This window comes from Rhineura floridana, chromosome 6 (assembly GCF_030035675.1).
Source record: "Rhineura floridana isolate rRhiFlo1 chromosome 6, rRhiFlo1.hap2, whole genome shotgun sequence".
Classification (NCBI taxonomy): domain Eukaryota; kingdom Metazoa; phylum Chordata; class Lepidosauria; order Squamata; family Rhineuridae; genus Rhineura; species Rhineura floridana.
This window is the reverse complement of record NC_084485.1, coordinates 2,201,502-2,222,236: the sequence shown is the minus strand read 5'-3', so window position 1 is coordinate 2,222,236 and position 20,735 is coordinate 2,201,502. Positions and strand designations below refer to the sequence as shown.

General features: G+C 48.4%; 1 protein-coding gene across 1 annotated transcript; it reads right to left on the bottom strand.

Annotated features, from left to right (window-relative positions):
* Positions 1-2,455: 2,455 nt before the first annotated feature.
* LOC133386930 (WAP four-disulfide core domain protein 3-like) lies at positions 2,456-19,302 on the bottom strand. Its single transcript, XM_061630746.1, has 7 exons — positions 19,006-19,302; positions 8,315-8,461; positions 6,487-6,648; positions 5,443-5,580; positions 5,103-5,285; positions 2,897-3,064; positions 2,456-2,642 (listed from the first exon to the last, which is right to left on the bottom strand). Exons 1-7 carry the CDS (start codon positions 19,085-19,087, stop codon positions 2,623-2,625), a joined length of 900 nt encoding a protein of 299 aa, XP_061486730.1. The 5' UTR covers positions 19,088-19,302; the 3' UTR covers positions 2,456-2,622.
* Positions 19,303-20,735: the final 1,433 nt, after the last annotated feature.

The following is a 20,735-nucleotide window of genomic DNA, read 5'->3' as shown; positions in this document are numbered from 1 at the left end:
ACCCACCACATCTTTGAAATATATCGTATATGGTTAACCGTACTGCTGCCCTGATTTACTTTATGTTTGTTGCTATTTTGTGTTTTTATTATGTTTTTATATTGATTGTGTATTTTTATTGTTTTTATTATATTTGTAAGCTGTGCTGAGCTCTGTTTTTAACAGCAAAAGGGCAGGATATAAATTCTCTTAAACAATCAATAAATACTCCATAGTGTTGGAAACTAGAGTCTAGGCATTTAAGGCTGAAAATGTTGCTTTAAAAAAAAAGATTTCTCACATCTTTCCCCAGTTTTTGGTGGTAATTCCTAGGCACAAAAACAAAACAACTGGACAATCCAAATATTAATATGCAAATATCTGCATAATATACAAATAATATGCAAATAATTTGCATAATATGCAAATTAGCCTGCCCAGATTTGTGGAACTGGAATATGGCAACCCTAGGAAAGGCTGATCTAGGAGAACTGCTGGCCCAGTGATGAGTCATCATGTGCAACTATATTGTTTGACTGAGAAAAGGAAAGTTCTCAATGAAGGCTTGAGGTTGGATTTTTTAACTTGCAAATGGTGTTATGCTTGATAAGAACATAAGAAGAGGCCATTGGGCAGCCCACTGTCGGGTAAGCTTTAATTTGGATTCCAGCATTGGGGGTTAGACTTGATGGCCTTATAGGTTCCTCCCAACTCTATGGTTCTATGATTCTAAGAGACTGGCTGCAGGTGGATCAGACCAAATGGGGCCCTTCTCATCCACCCTCCTGTTCCTACAGCGGCCAGCCAGATGCCCATAATGGGAAGCCCGCAAGCAGGACCTGAGGGCAACAGCAGGCACACTTGGCAGTCGTGATTCCAAGCAAATGTCATTCAGGCATCCTGCCTGCGAGAGTGGAGGGAGGACATTAAGAACATAAGAAGAGCCTGCTGGATCAGGCCAGTGGCCCATCTAGTCCAGCATCCTGTTCTCACAGTGGCCAACCAGGTGCCTGGGGGAAGCCCGCAAACAGGACCCGAGTGCAAGAACACTCTCCCCTTCTGAGGCTTCCGGCAACTGGTTTTCAGAAGCATGCTGCCTCTGACTAGGGTGGCAGAGCACAGCCATCATGGCTAGTAGCCATTGATAGCCCTGTCCTCCATGAATTTGTCTAATCTTCTTTTAAAGCCATCCAAGCTGGTGGCCATTACTGCATCTTGTGGGAGCAAATTCCATAGTTTAACTATGCGCTGAGTAAAGAAGTACTTCCTTTTGTCTGTCCTGAATCTTCCAACATTCAGCTTCTTTGAATGTCCACGAGTTCTAGTATTATGAGAGAGGGAGAAGAAGTTTTCTCTATCCACTTTCTCAATGCCATGCATAATTTTATACACTTCTATCATGTCTCCTCTGACCCGCCTTTTCTCTAAACTAAAAAGGCCCAAATGCTGCAACCTTTCCTCGTAAGGGAGTCGCTCCATCCCCTTGATCATTCTGGTTGCCCTCTTCTGAACCTTTTCCAACTCTATAATATCCTTTTTGAGATGAGGCGACCAGAACTGTACACAGTATTCCAAATGCGGCCGCACCATAGATTTATACGTGAATTTGTTTAAGAACGTAAGAAGAGCCTGCTGGATCAGGACATATCTCCCCCCATTGGCGTCATCCGTATGGCTTCCTTGGGGCACTCTTGATTCCCAAACTGGATTGGCACAGTCAATGATTCTATCAACAGAGTGTTGAATAAAGTGGTGAGAATGGAAAGGGAAATAAGCGGTGTATGCTCCAGATTGGGAATTAATCTTAGGAATCCTGTAGGAATTCAGGAGGAGGGAGGAGAGCACAGGGGAGAGGGAGCTGGGAGAATAAGGAATGGGGCAGAGACCTCTGGCTGAGTCTTTGGGCAGCTGCTGCAAGGCGCAGGAAACACTCCTGGTCTTGGTGACCCCCTGGAAGGCAACTTGGCACAAAGAGCAGCTCCACACAGCCCCCCCCCCATTTTACATTAAGGCTTTTTAACTCTTTTATTGTGAGATGCTTGGGGGAACCCTTTTTGGGGCAAATAGTATTTTCACAAGTATGCATATTGTTGTATATTAATAATAATAAAAAACCCTATAACTACAGTCCTCTTCCATTCCAGGCCCAAGGTAGCACAGCTCAAGGGCTTTCTGACATGTGTCTGTTGCATGGGGGCAGGAGGGAAAGAGAGGCGTGCCTTGACCAGTGGTGGCTGATGCCCATTGGGACTGCTGGGGCAGAAGGCAGGGAGGCCAACAGCAGGTGGAGCCAGAGAGCCAATGAAATGCAGAGGCACCCCCTGACTGGCTGTAAGGGAGGAGGCAAGCAGGCGGGGGCCAGCTGAGAACAGGGTGAGGGTGGAGGGGGAGTGCCCCATTCACTCTAATGGACCCGCCTCCTCGACAAGGCACAGCATGCGCAACTCACGAACCAGACTCAGCAGCAGATGCAGGGAAGGCCAGTTTCTTTTATTTTGGAGAGAGGGGGAGGTGATTCCTGCAGCTTCTCCACAGGCAGAGGGAGGAGGCCGGTGCCACGGGGCAACCAGAGGGGTCACAACGCCACATTGGCATCCACTCCTGCAGTTCGGATGCTTTCGTGCAATGACCATATCAAGTAACTCAGTCCTCAGTGGTCCTTCCTGGGGAAAGAGAAGGGGAGGAGTCACAGCCTGGGCAAGGGGAGCCAAGAGAGGCTGCCACATGGAGCCCCTGCCTGTAGGGCTGCCAGCAGCGTGGCTGGGGCCCAGTTCCTGCCTGGATGCTCTGCAGGCTTCACCCCCAAGGCAGTAAGTTGGAGTTCTACCATCGCTAAGTTTCTCAGCAGTACAGCTGAGAGAGAACTCCACCCTTTGCACCCTTTCCCACCACACACACCATACATCGTGTCACTTACCTACGTTCCCACAGACCATCATGCACTCCAGTTTGGTGTGAAACCGATTGCCGTTTCCCCCGCAGAGCCCGTAGACAAATATCTCACACTTCCTGGTGGCCCAGTTGTAGTAGTACTGTTGTGAATAACCCAAGCACATGCCAGGATCCTTTGGCAGCTTGCAAACCTCTGTGGCCAGAGGGGGGGAGGGAGAGAGGGAGAGGTCTGTCTTAGGGCAGGAAAATGTTAAGGTGCAAACTCATGTGGGTTTTTCCCCAGAGTCATTTCCAGAGGTTTTAATCCCAGCTTCATGTTTCCTGCCTGTATTCCTTCCCTGGAATGATGCAAAATCCCTCCTTAAAGAGGAAGAAATCACTCGGCCTTCTCCCACCAGGCAAACAGGAACTGTGCCGGCTCCAGGGCCATTTGGGATCTTGCTTTTGCTTCTTGGTTCAAGTCTTTGGGTCTCTTCTGCCTCTCACCCCTTTATGGACCCCCATGCCAACTGTCCTTGCAGATCCCCCTAAACCTCATCTGCAAATCAGCAAATGGATATATATGAACTGATGAACGTTTGAGCGCAGAATATGAGTCATCTTGTTGCAAAGAAAAAAAATCATATCACCAAACTAAAATGGGAATCATCCTTATTCTGGGTACCTTCAAGGATGACAGTCCTCTTTCAATAACTCCTGATGGCAACTGGTCGCTCACATTGCTGGTGCCAATCTGCCACTTCCCCTTGCAAGACTGAATGTGAATTCTGGGCGTAACGCTAAGAGGGTGGCAGAATTTCCAAGGCAACCTTCACTCTTATAAACCCCCAATTTGATCTTGAAGCCAAAGGAACGAAAATCAAAGTTCTGCTTCTCATATCACCTTCAATCCTGGACTTTCAGAATACTGTATTCAGAAACATCCATTCAAATAAAATGGCCCATAGCAACAACATTACTATACAATTCTTAACAAAAACACACAGATTGTCCAGAAACTAGCAGTGTTGCAAATATTGCTGTTTGTTCCCCTTGGTAGGCTTTTTCTGATTTACCACCAAGAACGAGAAGTCAGTCAGTCGAAGGTTCAACCCAAATTTATTCTGCAGAATAGGGACACACCCGTAAAGTAAGCTGCCTGCCTTTTACAAAGCAGGCCCTCCTTTTATACCTTATCTCAGCAATGCTCTACGTGCCAACAGAAACTTACAAACAGCTCAAGCAGTTGTAACAAAGAAAACTAAACTTAAAGACAGATCATCGCTTTGTGGCTATTTGCCAGTTACATATGCATAGAGAAGATAAAGCAGAACTCCCAGCTAGTTTCTTTGTCCTTATCTTAGTACATTGCAATCAGTCCCCTGAAGCTTCTCTGACCTTTGATATGGCTGTCTTTACTTTGCTTTAGCTTTGCACATCTTAATTATAATACAATCTAGATTTTCTCAACAGCGGAGGGCTTAAACTTCCCTACACTCTGGCCAGCTTGCCTGCTGCATCCCCCCTGCCCCCATCAGGATCAATCCCTCGGGGCTTCTTCCTGGGAAGGGGGATGCAGGAATCACTTCTTCAGCATCACCAGCACAGGATCACCTCTTCTGCTGAATGGCTTTTCAGCAGAGGGGTCCATTCTGCATGCTGTGGGTGATGCAAAGGCCTTCCCTTAGTTCAGGGAGTGGGTGATTCTACAGGGTGCTGCAATGCCTCCCACCCAATCAATGCCTCTGTGGGGGGCATCACATCACCTGCAGAATTGACCCCCGTCATACTCAGTCGTGGGGGAGGAGGCGCAAGGTCTCCTTTCCCCACCACTTCCCCTGCTACATGTTTAATTAGGGTTTTAAAACCCTAATTAAACCGCAGCCCTGCCCCTGAACTAATTTAGGAATGAATCCAAGGTGAGGCAAGGGGGAGGTTCCGAGGTCAACCCAGGGTGGGTGGCCTCAACACCCCCTGGAGTGAGAGGAGGATTTGCACAGCATTAGTGGATTCCGTGACCTGTGATGGTGATGATGGCCTGCCTTCAAGTCGATCCAGACTTATGGCGACCCTATGAATAGGGTTTTCATGGTAGGTGGTATTCGGAGGGGGTTTACCATTGCCTCCCTCTGAGGCTGTGAGGCAGTGACTGGCCCAAGGTCACCCAGTGAGCTTCATGGCTGTGCGGGGATTCGAACCCTGGTCTGCCAGGTCGTAGTCCAACACTCTAACCACACTACTGTGATCTGTACCTGGACTGATTTTCCCACAGGCCTTCTCACATTCCTTCTTTGTCTTAAAGTTGTTGCTGTTGCCCCAGCAGCCGCCGTAGTTAAACTGGAAGCACTTCTTCTGCGATGGGTTGTAGAAGTAGCGTGTCATGATTGCTAGGCAGGGTCCAACATCAGGCGGCAGTTGGCATCGGTCACTGCGGACTGTTAGAGGCGGAATGGATGGAGGGTTATAAGGGGATGTTCTCCAGCTCTGGAGCCCTTAGGTCTATGATGCTGCACCTGCCCAGGTGCCCTCAGAAGAGAATGCTGGAGGGAGGGAGGGGAAGGGAGGTCTCATGGCCAGACCCTTTGCCAGTACCTGAGTCCAGGCAGCCAAGGCTGCATCCGGTGAAGCAGCACTTCTGGGTGAGGGGACAGTCCCTGTCATCTCTGCAAGTGTCGTTGCAGGGGGCAAAGGTTTGCACCACTTTCCTTCGGGGGCACACGCCGGGGTGCTCTGAAAAAAAAAGTTAGGAAGGACGAGGGGTTTCCATCTTTGCCACAGAAGCAGGTGCCCAGTTCCACCTCCTCCAGCCTTACTGTTGCCCAGGAAAGCCAAAGAACAGTCCTGCCGAGTCTCTCCCAAACCGGCTCTGCCCCTCCCCCCTGCCCAGGACAGGTCCCCTTCCTTCTGCCCACCTACCCCCCCCAATGCTCTCAATCGACTTTCCTGGCTTCGTGCACAAGATCTACCATGACTGGACGTTGTTGGAATGGGCATGATCATGGCAACAGGGTCCAGACACATGCAGGGGGAATAATCTGAGTAAGGCTCAGGCCTCCTAGAATGACGTTTGAAAGTCAGGACTCAAATAATCAAGAGGGAGAAACTTCTGAGCATGTGTAGAGTTCCTTTCCCTCCTGTGTGGTTCCCAGAAGCAGTCATCACTAGCATTTAAGAAGGCATCGTCTTTCGTTCTGAATTCTGCTGCAGTTTGTCTTCTGCGAAAAACTATATTATTCATCATCATACTGTCTGCATAATGTACATAATTAATTATGTAAATTATGTAAGTTACGCTGTCATAATGTTATGTCACCCCATTCATTTCAACTCAAAGGAAATGCAATGCCAATGGGGACTGAACTCAACACATTTGCTGGACTGATTCCCATTCTGGAGACAGGACAAATAAGTGAGCCTCACAAACCTCCACGCCCGTTTCCGGCAGAATTCTCTGACACTGCTACTCGCCCCACAGCCGAACATTTGGGAGGGGAGATTCTGTGAGTGGCACCCAGGCTGGCTTGAGCCAGCCCCTCTTTCTTGGCAGAAATTAGCTGGGGCTCCCCACAGACCCACACGTACACCCCACTGCCACCCACCATCAGCTCCCGCTGCCCTCCCCCCAGAAAGAGCGACCTTCCTCAGCCACCACGCAAGTCCTCCGGCACCCGTCACTGCAGCACTTCTTGATTGGCAAGGGGATTTGGGAGCCACAGTTCCCGTCGGTGTTGCAAGTTGCTAAGCAATTCGTCTTCTGGCCTGGGTTGGGTGTCACCTTGGGGCAGTATCCGCTGTGGACTGGGGAGGAAAGGAGAACATGATGTGGGGAGAATGAAAGGCCACAGAGGCCTTCAGGTGAATCTTGTGGGGGTGGCAAGCCAGCACTCAGTGTGTTTGCACCATTTTCTGATACGAAGTGCCTTTTCTTCAGTTGAAATCATGTCCAACACCAACACTTGTCTAGCTGGGCAAATGCCAGGGCCCTGTGCCCGGAAGGGGCCCAATCAACTCCCCCCTCCTGACATCCCTCTTATTAATATGACTTTCTAGCAGGCAAGCCTCTTCCATGGTGGGCTCAGCATCTGTGCACAGGGGATTGTCTTGGGTGGCAATACTCCTCGCTGGTTTCCAGTTGGTGTGTGGCCACAACCACATATGTGAGATGTGCACCAGTGACATGTGGGCAACAAGTGGAACTGTGCATCCCTTCCATACCCCCTTCTGCAGGATGCAACTCATTTCTGCTACTGAGTGATTGTGGGGACAGAGATCTGTCCCCTGGGAATTTTCCAGATAGGGTTGATATGCCTGTAATAGGACTAGACCAAGCCCACCAGAACGATACATTTCCCTCTTTGATGTTTGTTGGAGAAAAAGGAGGTTTCTGAAAAGCTGAACTGTGCAATTTCACGCTTAGACAGTGTGCTTCTCTTGCCCCCCAAAATACATTTATGTTACAGGATGAATCCTTCCTCCCGATGGGGTGATCTCAGTCAGTGTGGAGGAATCCTGAGGTTTGCAGGGGAAGGGATGTTTGGGAGGGGAGACTCTCAAGGGAGTGACCCTCCCCAAAACAGCCCTCAGAGCACGGAGCATGGAATGCTGGTTCACTGTTATTTTTGGGAGGGGATGACAGAAAACTGTGGGGAGGGTGGAAGGAAGCATTGGGACTGCTTTTCAGCAGCACTTCATGCTGCAACGTGGTGTTGCAAGGCCCACTTGTTACAACCGCCTGATCTGCAAATATGATCCAAAGGTCCACTTCTTTCCATCCCGAATTGCACCAGGCGTTTGACTCTGGTTGATTTTAACAGCCGATCGGAATGTAGTCATTTTATGCTGCTCTTTTCTTGCTATTGTGTTTGTGTCTTTTCAGTTATGTTGTTATTACTTGTGAGTAACCTTCAGTTACGTTCAGCAGGTAAAGTGGGGCATTTAAAACATAAGTAAGGAAATGAACAAATAATTTAATGTTGAAATTATGGAACCAACCATTTATTTTGCTCTTACTCCAAACTGAGATAGTTCTACTTTGAATTCATGCCTATATTTTGCTTCTTTGCCAGTCTGGCGAGGTTTTGGTTAATAATGATGATGATGATGATGATGATAAAACAAGGACTTGGGCTGACCTGCATGTCCGTCTGCGTGCCGGTAGGTCTCCAGATTGAGGCCATGCAGTGATGCCTCCCATTGGGCATGGATGGCAGTGTCCTCGGTGGAGGTCAGCTGCAACGTCCAGGCGAGCCACGCAGGGGTGGCGGTAGAAGGCCAAACTGAAATGCCTCTAACCTGACTCTGAGCGACTGACACCCGCCGGCACTGCAGAGACAGGCAAGGCTCTTGATGTTACCGGGAGATGGACCAAGGCCCTGGCTGCACAGGTGAGTGGTCAAGAGCACATTCTGGTCAGAAGGGCGACATCTCACTGACACCACGAGGGGGGCCTGCCCTTCCCTCTTACCTTCATGAGGGAGCAGGCACTGTTGCCCACAGCTGCTCTCGCAGCAGCGCTCGTCCCCTGGGCAGCTGGCATCCGTGGAGCAGAACTGGCCACACAGCGTGTCATTGGTTGGGGTCAGAGCAGGGCATGTGCCAGGCTTGACTGTACCTGAGGGGGGAGAGAGGAGGGCACATTAGAGAAGCCTTTCTTGGTGCTGACAAAAGAGAACTTTTCAACTCCTCTCCACCTCGCAATTCTGCCACCTCCTCTCCTGTTCAGGCAAATAATCAAGGGTGCTTTACAGACTTTGGCTTGTTCCGTTTATCAATCATGCTGCTTTTTCCTCATCCTGGGCTAAAGAACTTTGCAACCACCAGCACTGGGATTGGAAGGATGGGTCAACTTCAGTTCTCTCATTCTCTCTCCAGTCTTACAGTCAGTTCTCCACACTTCTGCACCAATTTATGATTTTTTTAAAAAAGAATCCTAATGAACATTCTGTGGTATTTCAGTGCAAATGTTTTCCAATAAACACATTTCCCCCCCAGTGGCTTTGGGAAATATAGACACATTTTTGCAAGCAATTTCTCTTAATATAGTGCATTTTGTATGTTATTTTCACTAATACATCCATTTTAACGACCACTTTTACCAGTTGTGGCTCTGATGTCAGTGGGGCTGTGACTCCCCTCTGGGTGTTAGGGCTCTAGCCCATTGGCCAGCTCCTTGAAAGCTCAGACTAAAACGCAGAGTGGATTCACTGCCCTGCTGATACTGGAGCCATCTCTCTCTGCTGCTTTTACTGAATATATTCATTTTTGTAAGCCTGGTTTGGTTGGAGACTGCATCACAAAATGAGGATAAATGTGAATCTTGAAGGAAGAGTGCACTTCAATTCTCACATTTCTTTTTGAAAGTGCAAATTCGATAGATTCACCTTTCAATGTGAACTGAACCAAATTTCTCCTCTCCCCCTAGCCAGCACTGACTCTCTTTCCTGAGTTCCCAGGGTGACTTTTCCATATAGTGCAATGCAAGTTATAATCCTTGCATTCAGTACACATTAGGGTAGGAAAGTTGCACTCCCCTGCTGCAGATCGCAGGGAAGGAGCTTCCAGGCCACCTGCCCATATGCTCGCTCCACCCACCTCTCTCCTGTCTTGTGCAGCATGCGTGCCACTAAGCAAGATGGCAACCAGGGCATCAGCCCTTAGAGAAGCCTCCACCACCATCTTGGTTGATGGCATCCCTGTGCGCAGCGGCACAAGACAGGAGCGAGGTAGGTGGAACACGTCGAAGGGCCCAGTCATGCCTGGTGCTGCCCTTTTGCTATTCAGCCATTTATAACTGTGCATTTTCCCTATTATCCATCCATCCATCCATCCATCCATCCATCCATCCATCCATCCATCCATCCATCCATCCATCCATCGCCAGTTTGAACTTTTCGACATAAGCAGCCAAAAACTCTGTTTTGCTCCCTCATGGATGGGCAGCTTCCATCTGTCTACTGTGAGCTCTTATGCTGCACATCCTGTATGGGAATGAGAGGAAAAGCTGCTCTCACAAACGTCTCCATCTTGTTGCATCTTTTACTGGGTATCTCTGCTGAAAGGAGACATCAGATTTGGCAGCAAGAGTTTCTCCTGCCTTCTCACAAAAGCCCAGCAGGTGGCACCAATTTTGCACTTGACAATTCTGCTGTTCCGAAGGGGCTCTGCTGCGCTTGCAGTTCGCGGGTGGGGTGGGGGGCATTCAGGAAAGCGCTGCCACTTCATAGGCAATGTAATGCTTTTCTGACGTGACAGAGGTGAGGTTTTCCTCCTGGGACCCCTGTCTCGTTCTCAGCCACCACTGCACCTCTCCATGGATTTTTTACTTGGGGACTTCACATGACAGGCATCGAGTCCAAACTGATGTCAGTCCATGAAGCTGGTCGGTGGAGGATTCAGGAGAGACCAACAGCTGCACTTTGTCGGGCAAAGCACTACTGGTGTTCCCTGCCAGAAGGAGACGGGCGGCTTTCCAAAGGGCTGAGAAAACTCTTAAAGGGCCATTCTACTGATGGCTGCCATTTTTAGGATAGCTTAATGGAACCTGCATTTCCAAAGGCAGTCTGGTTCTGGGTCCCGGAAGTGGGGAACGCAGAACTGAGGAAGCCCTGCTGGTAGATCTCAGGACGTAGGAGGCTGCCTCATGCTAAGTCTGCCTAGTATTGCCTGCTCTGACCGGCAGCAGCTCTCCAGGGCTTCAGACAGGATACTGTGGACTGAACCTGGGACCTTCTGCATGCAAAGCAGATGCTCTTCAACTGAGCTATGGCCCTCCTCCTAAAGACAAAGTGAGTGTCTAGTTCTCACAGTGCTGCTGAATAAAGGGCTGAATTAAACAGATGCACAGAAAGTTGCTTTATACCCAGGCCGGCTGCTCATTGGACCCTATTTGCAGGAAGAATACAAGCGCATAGGGGGACCTTGCATTTGTGCCGCTGGAAGTGGCTTATCGGACTCTGGCTGTAAACACACTAGTCGCCGGATCAAAGCCTTTCCATTAGCTGCACCCAGAGGGGAACAGGTTTATCTGCTGATCAGTTGTGAACACTCTTAAAAGCGATTTTTTTCAAAAAAAAAAAAACCCCACTCAATTGGCTCCGACCAGGTTTTCCAAGAAAAAGGGGTGAGATTTGAGTAGCATTGTGTGCCCCAGTTTTCAGGAGAGAGAGGCAGAGACGCACTGGAACTGGCCCAAGAGTGAGTGTGTTTCTACCGTCAGTCACCCTCACACAATGAACCCACTTTAAAGATTCTTGCACTCTTTGAGGTTTAGAAAGCAATGGGGAAAAGCATTGACAATTGTGGGATGAATGAATGATGAGTGGGAAGATGTGCAAACACCCCAGAAGCCAATCAGAATGAATGCAGCATGAATGTTAGTTGACATCTCACTGTCCTACAAACAGATCTGAATGAATGCTCAATAAAGACCGGATATAATCTAACCCCTGCATAAGCTTTGTGCAAGTAAATTAGGATGAGCACTCAATGAAGAGGTCATCTGAAGGGCTCTTCCTGCAGTATTATCTGCACTGACTGGCATTAACTTGGGACCTTCAGTGCAAACGGCAGATGCTCTGCTGCTGAGCTATGGCCCTTCCCCAAACTTTGTGAAGAATCTGTCTGACTGGAGTTCTTTCACCAGTAAGGTGGCAAGAATGGTACCTGGAGAAATGTTTGACATATGAGCCTGGACGGAGGGAGAAGAAGGAATCTCTTACCTGGACGTTTCTGGCCAGAGACATGGGGCAGCTCAGCCCAGGGGGCAAGGAGCCCCACAAGGAGCAGAAGGCCTCCGGAGCGCATGATGGAAGAGGGGAAGTTGGGAGCCCACTGCCCAGCCGGGGTGCCCTATTATATCCCAGGAGCACCAGGGAGGGTTGCAGAATAACAGCCCACCCAGGAAGCAGGTGGAAGTGGTGAGGACAGAGCAGAAATTATTCTCTCACACACAAGGTTTTGTAACAAACCGTCCCAACGGTTGTAAAGCTGTGGTGGTGGTAACATTTCTTCAGAGGTGCCTGAGTGAGGGCTGCTGGAAATGCACAAACAGAGATGGGCTTCCCCTCTTGACTGAGGTTCTGCAAGCCAGGATGCCTTCTGTGTACCCAGTTGAACTGTCAGCAGAGCAGGCAGAAAGGCAAGGCAGAGTTCTAGTGGGAAAGTTCCTTGTTGCTTTCCAGATCCTCTTGTTGGATCCCATCCTCACTAAGGTGCTCAATGTGTGTAACTCTGGACCTGGACCTCTGAAAATGTCAGGCAGGAGCTCACATGACTCCTCTATACCAAATCAAAAAATCCCTGGGCATCGAAAACTCGCCTGTCAGGGAGATGGTGAGGTTTGAATTTTTCTCCCTGACATGCTCCTGTTCAGAGATTTCTCTTTGCAGGGTGCGTGTGTGTGTGTGTGTGGAGAGAAATTCACCCATGTCAGTCAGCTATTGGAATGTCAGCAGAGGTAACTCAGCGGCTGCAGCAAATCAATCTGTTACGACCACTGGTAAAGGTGAGAAAGAAAAGTTAATGTTTGTTCACTAAGGACTTGCATACACCCATTTCCCTGAGTAACAGATCAGAGAAAGACGTGGACATGTGGAAGGTACATCACATTTGTTACACCAACCGAATGGTCTTTAACCTTTAGTCCACCTGTGTCACATCCACCTATCCTAATGGATTCTCCATCGGCTACAAAAAGAGACCCACTTTTGTTTCATTGAAAAATGTTTCATTCCCGCTCATATGTGAGCTTGAGCCAAAGTCGACTAGCCATGTGGGGTTTGCATGATTACTTTGGGTTGCCAGGGCTTGTACATTTCTGATGAGAATTACCTCTTCCCCTCCCCCAAAACACAAAGCTTGGGCTTTCTTCTGTGATTGCCTGCATGCAAATTTCTGGGTTCTGCTTGCTGATTGGCTGCATGCAAAACTGCTGTTCCCTTTGTTCTCCTGGGTGACGTAAATTGATCCACTAGCTTGTTAAAAGGTCCTCAGATGCAAAGATGTATCACTGAACACCAAAGTCAGGATCATTCAGACCATGGTATTCCCGATCTCAATGTATGGATGCGAAAGTTGGACAGTGAAAAAAGCTGATAAGAGAAAAATCAACTCATTTGAAATGTGGTGCTGGAGCTTTGCACATACCATGGACTGCGAAAAAGACAAATTATTGGGTGTTAGAACAAATTAAACCAGAACTATCACTAGAAGCTAAAAAGATAAAACTGAGCTTATCATACTTTGGACACATAATGAGAAGACATGATTCACTAGAAAAGACAATTATGTTGGGAAAAACAGAAGGGAGTAGAAAAAGAGGAAGGCCAAGCAAGAGATGGATTGATTCCATCAAGGAAGCCACAGACCTGAACTCACAAGATCTGAACAGGGTGGTTCATGAGAGATGCTCTTGGAGGTCACAGATTCATAGGGTTGCCGTAAGTTGTAATTGACTTGAAGGCACATAACAACAAAACTCTCTACAACAAACAACTCTTCAAAGTAGGTTAGTGAAAAGTTCCAGAGCAGAATTTTGCATGAGCTGGAAAAAGGAGCAGAGGAGGGCAACCAAAATGATCCAAGCAGAATTGCTAGGCCTGTAGTCTGTCCAGGGCCTGAAATGTCCTCCATTGTTCTAGAAGTTGCATTGTGTTGTGGACAGCATCACAGAGGAATTAGGATGTTATGTGCAACTGATAGGGATCTTCCAGAGTACATGGAACGCTTCGTCTCTGTCATGTAGACCTGGCAGATGCAGCATGCTTCTGAAAACCAGTTGCCGGAAGCCTCAGGAGGGGAGAGTGTTCTTGCACTCGGGTCCTGCTTGCAGGCTTCCCCCAGGCACCTGGTTGGCCACTGTGAGAACAGGATGCTGGACTAGATGGGCCACTGGCCTGATCCAGCAGGCTCTTCTTATGTTCTTATGGCAGCTGGTGCTGTGGGTGTAGATCCACAGCATTTTTGAACTGCAGTGTGGTGGTGCAGGAGAAATATTGCACACAATCTCCGGGGGCACTTCAGATTGCGTTTGTGAGAAAGCACAGGTGGAACATCCCTGTGCTGTAACACTCAACAACTATTCATCAGACACTTGTTCAGGGTAACACTGGAGGCATTAATCTCACTTTGAAGTGGCTCACTGGTGTCATCGTGCTTCCTGTTTGGCTTGGATCACGCAGAAAGGGAGAAATTAATATACGTACAATCGCATCAAATTTTGTTTTGTGCGGTGTTAGACCAAACCAGATGTCCACTAGACACTGTCCAAAGGAATCTTGCTCAAACGTACTGTTCCAAGGGGGCTGTGTGTGTAAGAGAGAGAGATTGTGTGTGCAAAATGGATCCAGAAAAAATGGAAATGGACATGGATTGTCTTCAAGTCGATTCTGATTTATGGCGACCCTACAAATAGGGTTTTCATGGTAAGCTGTATTCAGAGGGGGTTTACCATTGCCTTCCTCTGAGGCTGAGAGGCAGTGACTGGCCCAAGGTCACCCAGTGAGCTTCATGAAGTGGAGAGAAAAACATATTTAAAGCAGGGGGAGAGACAGCTTCTGCTGCAGCTGTACCCAGTAAGCCCAATCCTCTGAAACCAGAGAACAGGTTTGCCCCCCCCCCAAACTCTCTGAAAGTCTCACACTGGGGTTGTCTACCATCCATGCCCCAAAACACCTTGCCACTTTTTGTTATTTTTGTTTAATATCCAGCCTGAACAAGCTTGCTGACTGTCCCACAACTTTTCAGTTGGCCCTAATACAGGTATGATCCCTTCATTGTTTTGACCCCCCCCCCCCCAAGTTGGAAGGTGCAGCCGCAACAATTGATGAATGGATTAAAGCTCTTTTTTTATTGCAAAATCATGAATTATCTCCCCAGAGTCAATTTCTCCTGCAAGTTCACGTTCAATAGACAAAATGGCTAGGTGTCTTAAGTTTTCGTTCCCCATCGTTCACTTGCACTGTTGTTCACTGAAGTGGCTTTTTGTAAACCTAATTTCATTAAAGTGGGGTAGTTCATAGTGTTCTCCCAAAGCAGATTCTTCTTCTTCCCCCAGATGCAACATTTCACAAGGAAATGCTTCAGGAGGTTCTGTAGGGTGCTTTTGAAGCAGACATTTACTCCCATATATTTGGGGTTGCAAATCCGAGAAACAGTGCTGGGGTGAATGGGTTGTACTCAGTGCTCGTCCTACTCAGAGGAGACCCATTGAAGTTATGGCCAAGTTAGGTTCATTAATGTCAGTGGGTCTGTTCTGAGTAGGCCCTGAGTAGGCTATGAACCCACTGCTTGCCAGAACAAACTCTTTCCATGAGCCACACCTGGAGTGGAATGGGTTGATCTGCCAATCAGCTGCAATATCTCCGTGAAGCTGCGTTCACTCAAGCTGCGCCCACCAGGTTTGACAGGGAAAAGAGGGCGGGGCTTGGCTAGTGTTGTGTGCCCCCGTTTTCAGAGGAGAGAGGTGGAGACGCACCGGAGCCAGCAGAACAGGAAGCGTGTTTTAATTCAGGGCTGAATTAAACAGAACCACAGAAAGTTGCTTTATACCCAGGCCGGCTGCTCATTGGACCCTATTTGCAGGAAGAATACAAGCGCATAGGGGGACCTTGCATTTGTGCCGCTGGAAGTGGCTTATCGGACTCTGGCTGTAAACACACTAGTCGCCGGATCAAAGCCTTTCCATTAGCTGCACCCAGAGGGGAACAGGTTTATCTGCTGATCAGCTGTGAAATCTGAATGATGAGTGGGAAGATGTGCAAACACCCCAGAAGCCAATCAAGATGAATGCAGGATGAATTTTTGTTGCAATGAAACTGCCCTGCAATGCTCCATAAAGACCGGATATAATCTAACCCCTGCATAAGCTTTGTGTAAGTAAATCAGGTGAACACTCAGGGAACAGGTGGTCTCATGGGCTCTTCACTCAGTATTATCTACACTGAGTGGCAGTAGCTCTCCTTTTTTAAAAATTCTGTTCTCCACTTTTCTGCAGCAATCTGCAGGGTCTTTTTTTTTTTTTTTAAATCCTAATGAAATTCTCCGGGATTTCAAGCAGGGCTTCTCTCTCGGACCTACCTGGAGATGCTAAGGATTGAACTTGGGGCCTTCAGTGCATAAAGCAGCTGCTCTGTTGCTGAGCTATGGCCCTTCCCCAAACTTTGTGAAGGATCTGTCTGACTGTAGATCTTTCACCAGCAAAGTGGCAAGAATGGTACCCAGATAAATGTTTGACATATGAGCCTGGGAGTGCTGGAAGTGGGGCCAGAGCAACTCCTGTTTTGTTTTTTTGTTTAAGCTCCAGAAGGGAGATAGAGCTAGGGTCCTCCAGATGGACAGGCTAGTTTACCTTTACCTGTGATGCTCTGACTGACTTCCTTCTCTCGCTAGGCTGTTACGTCTTTAGGGAAACTTACCTGTCCCTCCTCCTTCCGCCCTTCAAAGAATACGTAAGATGGTCCTCTCTTTCAAACTGTAATGTTCTATTTTAAAGTCATGTTTATATTTATATTTTATTGTATATTTTAAATGTTTTATAGACTGTTTTCTTTTATCTGATGATTTGTCTTATTGGATCTGTGACCGTACAAGAAATTGAAATTAAAATTGATCACCTACCTGGATGTTTCTGACCAGAGACATGGGGCAGCTCAGCCCAGGAGGCAATGAGCCCCACAAGGAGCAGAAGGCCTCCGGAGCGCATGATGGAACAAGCAAAGTTGGGAGCCCACTGCCCAGCTGGGGTGCTCTTCAAATATCTTGGGAGCACCGGGAGGGGGTTGGGTTGCAGAATAACAGCCCACCCAGGAAGCAGGTAGAAGTGGTGAGGGCAGAGCAGAAATTCTTCTCTCACACACAAGGTTTTGTAACAAACTATCCCAACGGTTGTAAAGTTGTGTGTGGGGGGTGACCTTTCTACAGAGGTGCCTGAGTGAGGACTGCGTGAAATGCACAGCCACAGGGGAAGAGCTTCTTGGCTGAGGTTCTGCAAGCCAGGATGCCTTCCGTGTACCCCAGTTGCACTGTCAGCAGACAGAAAGGCAAGGCGGAGCTCTAGTGGGAGTGTTCCCTCTTCCTTTCCAGATCCCCTTCTTGGATCTCATTCTCACTAAAGTGCTCAATGTGTGTAACTCTGAACCTGGACCTCTGAAAACGTCAGGCGGGGGCTCACATGACTGACTATATGCTCCTCCATACCAAATTGAAAAATCCCTGGCCATAGAAAACTGGCCTGTCAGGGAGATGGTGAGGCCACATTACAGCTGTGGGGCTTGTTCCTATGAACAGATGAAATGCCTTTACACTCAGTCAGACCATTGAACCGTATAGCTCAGTACTGTCTGCACTGACTGGCAGCCGCTCTCTAGGGCTTCGGGTGGGGCCTCTCCCAGCCTGACCTGGAGATGGTGGGAACTGAGTCTGGGAACTTCTGCATGCACAGCAGCAGCTCTGCCACTGAGCTATGGCTGCATCCCAAGGGAGAGCAAGGAAAGGAACAGACTGAAACGGTCCGTGCCAAATTCCAGTCCCCGCTTGTGTTTTGTTCATGTGGGATGTCCATGTGTGGTCATCCAAGTGGCACATAGGAAGGGAAGGGCAGGGCACAGAGGATCTTCTGTGGATGACAGAAACCCCCTGTCGTCGCAGTTCATCATTGCATATGCAACGCGGCTAACTTATTGTCTCTCCACTGGAGCACCTTGGAAAGATCTGGCTGTTACTTGGAAGCAACCCTTGGATGCTAATCTTGCCTGTTCATACAGTGAACTGGATGCTCTCTCTCCCTCCACCCAATCCGTCATCCCTTTTGCATAGTTGCCAAACGCTGGTTTTTTGGCACACCCTGATAATATAATAATTATACAATAATTATAGTGCCACAACTTTTTTGGAAGTTGTGTTCTGGGTTAAAACTATCACAGGGCTGGTTCACACGGGAGCTAAATCTGTTTTGAAAATGAAGCGTTTCCCATCACGATAGAATTGCAACATTCACACACCTTGTTTTCCAAAACCTTTCAACCCTCTGTTTCCCATTCACGCTCCCTCTGGGGTATTGCTCATGGAGGAGGGGACTGTGTGTGGGTTATTTCATTTCTTGTCAATTGCAAGCCTCTCCAGCAGCCAGGAGAGCCTGGGGGTGAAATTGACATGAAACGGGGGGGGGGGGGAAGTGAGTGAAAGCAAAGTAGGGCAGCTTTTGCCAGGGGCAGAGACAGGGAGCCTTCTCAGCATGGGAGGAACGCTGCGAAGCAGAGATTCCCCCCTTGCTTTTCAGATTATCAGTGCACGGGTTGGATTGATTCGCATTTAAAGGGAAATGCAGCAACACACCTTCCCTTTCCAAAAAACGTCACATGCTCACTGTAAATTAAACAAAGATGCAGGGAGGCTTGATCTCAAATTAAATTGCCATGTGAACAAGCCCACACTTCATGGGCTGATTTTTATTTGTTTATGTTATAAAGACTTATAAACCACTTTAATATTTAAAAATCCCAAAGTGGTGTATGAAAGCAAAAAAAAAGCATAAGAATCCATCATCATCATAAAAAATACTCCCACAAGAGGCAGTGATGGCCACCAACCTGGATGGCTTTAAAAGAGGAATGAGACAGATTCATGTAGGAGGGTAAGGCTCTCAGTGGCTACTAGCCAGGATGGCTACACTCTGCCTCCCAAGTCGGAGGGATTATGCCTCTAAATACCAGTTTCTGGGTATTGCAGAAGGTGATAATGCTGCTGTGCTCACATGTTCTTTATAAATACAATTCCACAGCTACACAGTGACATGTAATACATATGACCAATACCACTAGTCTGAAAATGCTTGGAAGAACACATAAAAAAACCCTCACTGGTTCATGTCTTTTTCCCAAGGGGAGAATATTCCATTTTGCCCATGACAGCAGAGTAATACTATAGAGAAGGTAGAGCTCTAGAAGGAGAGATTGAGAGATGTTGGAAGCCCCATCGAGGGCTCTTCCAACTGCCTAGAGCAGGCTTCCCCAACCTGGTGCCTCTGAGACATTTTGGACAACAACTCCCATCAGCCACCACAGCCATACGATGCCCAGGGGAAGGCTGACCTAGAGACTGTTTCATGAGAGGCCTAGCGATATGGGGAGTCTGGAAAAGGGAGTCAAAGGAGACACTCACCTGGGCTCTTCTGACCAGACACAGATGCCAGCTCACCCCAGAAGGCAAGAAGCACCAGAAGGAAGGGACCGACGGACTTCATGGCTGGGAAGGTTTGAGTCCTCCGACCTGTACACAGAGTGCTTTATAGCCCATCTAGAAAGAGCCGAAGGGACATTTTGGAGTTATTCAGCTCTGACAAGGACTGAACACAAAGAGAAAGGAATGGAGAGGTTGCGAAAGGTTGGAGATTCTGAATGCCTAGAATGAGACATTTCCAAGCCAGCATCACATTAGTAGGCAGAAGGGGAACCGGCTGACTCTAGGAAATGTGGGGTGTGCCTCTTTCATGGTTAAAATGAGAACAACAATGGTTGAGTGGAGGAGCAGCCTTCGGGCACTTCCAAGCACCAAGCAGAACTGGGTCAGAAAACCAAGAGACCTGATGCCATTGAGTCTGGATGGCCTCATGCTTGGGTCAGGGAAAGGATGCATCACAGGATGGACTTGGCCAAAGGAAAAGGGCCAGTTGCCTGCAGGATGCAGCAGAGGAAGAGGAGGAGGAGCTTCTTCCCCCACCGAAGTTGTTGCCATCACCCAACTGAGAGCTGCTTTTGTGAGAAGAAGAAGGTCCGGGTGTGGCTGGGAGCAGAGCTGCTCTGGGGCAGCCGTTCACAAACCGCACATCCCTTCTGGATGGCTACTTGGGGATGGACAGAATGGAGGTAGCTAAGTCAACCTTCACTGCTTCACAATAGGCATGATTATGTGCTCTGGTGCATGTTTGATCACCCTCACCGCGAATCTTGTGCCAAATACTTTCCAGCCACTGTCCAGTCTATGTGCCCCCCCCAAAAAAACCCACCAGGGCTCTGCAGCATTGGAAAGGGGACTCAGGAGTGATCCTGTCAGTGCCTCCTTGAATCTCACCATTCCACGATGAGACTAGTCCTCAAAAAGAGCATTCAGGAATCCTTCACATTCCCTAAGTGTTTAGAAGTGGACCAACATAATGGGCCCCCCACCCAAGTAGGGAGTAATCATTGCAGTGAGGCCAAACGTCTTTAGGAAATTGTCTGACCATGACAACGGGGCTATTACTACACCCCATTTCACAGTCTGGGGCACAGTCGAAATGGAGGGCATGTCCTGCCCTGTATGTTGAGCCACTGACACGCCGAGACAGCCCCCTGGTTCTTATGGGGATGACAAAGCCCACAGCTGCATCACACACAATGGCCTCTGTCCTGGGGTTCTTCAACACCAGGCTCAGCCATGGAAGTCGTTGGTGGGTACACCAGCCCCCACCTTAATCTGTTTCTCTGGCCAAACACTAGATGCAGGCCCTCAAAGCCCATTCTGTCATGGAGAGGGTTCCTGGTCAGTGAGATGGTAAATGACATGGAGCATTGGAACTCTCTTCCCTCCAACCTAGATTGGTGCTGCACCCGCTATCCAAATAGGCAAAGTTGACTGAGAACCACCCCCTTCTCCAGCTCATTCACCCAGGTGTCAGTAACAGTCCCAGGCTATGGTCTGAAGGAACCATATGTAAGCTGCCTTGGGTTTGTATCATGAAAAGAAAGGTGTGGTAGAAATGTAATAAATAAATAAGTAACAGATGCCAGGCTGGCACCCTCATCCACAATTAAAGGGTGGCATTCAATTCCATAACTGCACTGGCACAGAGGGACTTTCCCCCCTTTCCCCATTTCAAGCGCACCCTGCTCTGTCCCAAATCCGCTCTGGAG

What these genes read in the sequence shown, in the direction of transcription:
- LOC133386930 (XM_061630746.1), bottom strand. Translation starts at nt 19,087, where the DNA reads ATGAAGTCCGTCGGTCCCTTCCTTCTGGTGCTTCTTGCCTTCTGGGGT. An exon ending in GTGCCTGCTCCCTCATGAAG is followed by an intron (nt 6,649 to 8,314) that starts GTAAGAGGGAAG and finishes TTTCCTCCCCAG; the next exon opens with TCCACAGCGGATACTGCCCC. An exon ending in TTGCGTGGTGGCTGAGGAAG is followed by an intron (nt 5,581 to 6,486) that starts GTCGCTCTTTCT and finishes TTTTTTTTTCAG; the next exon opens with AGCACCCCGGCGTGTGCCCC.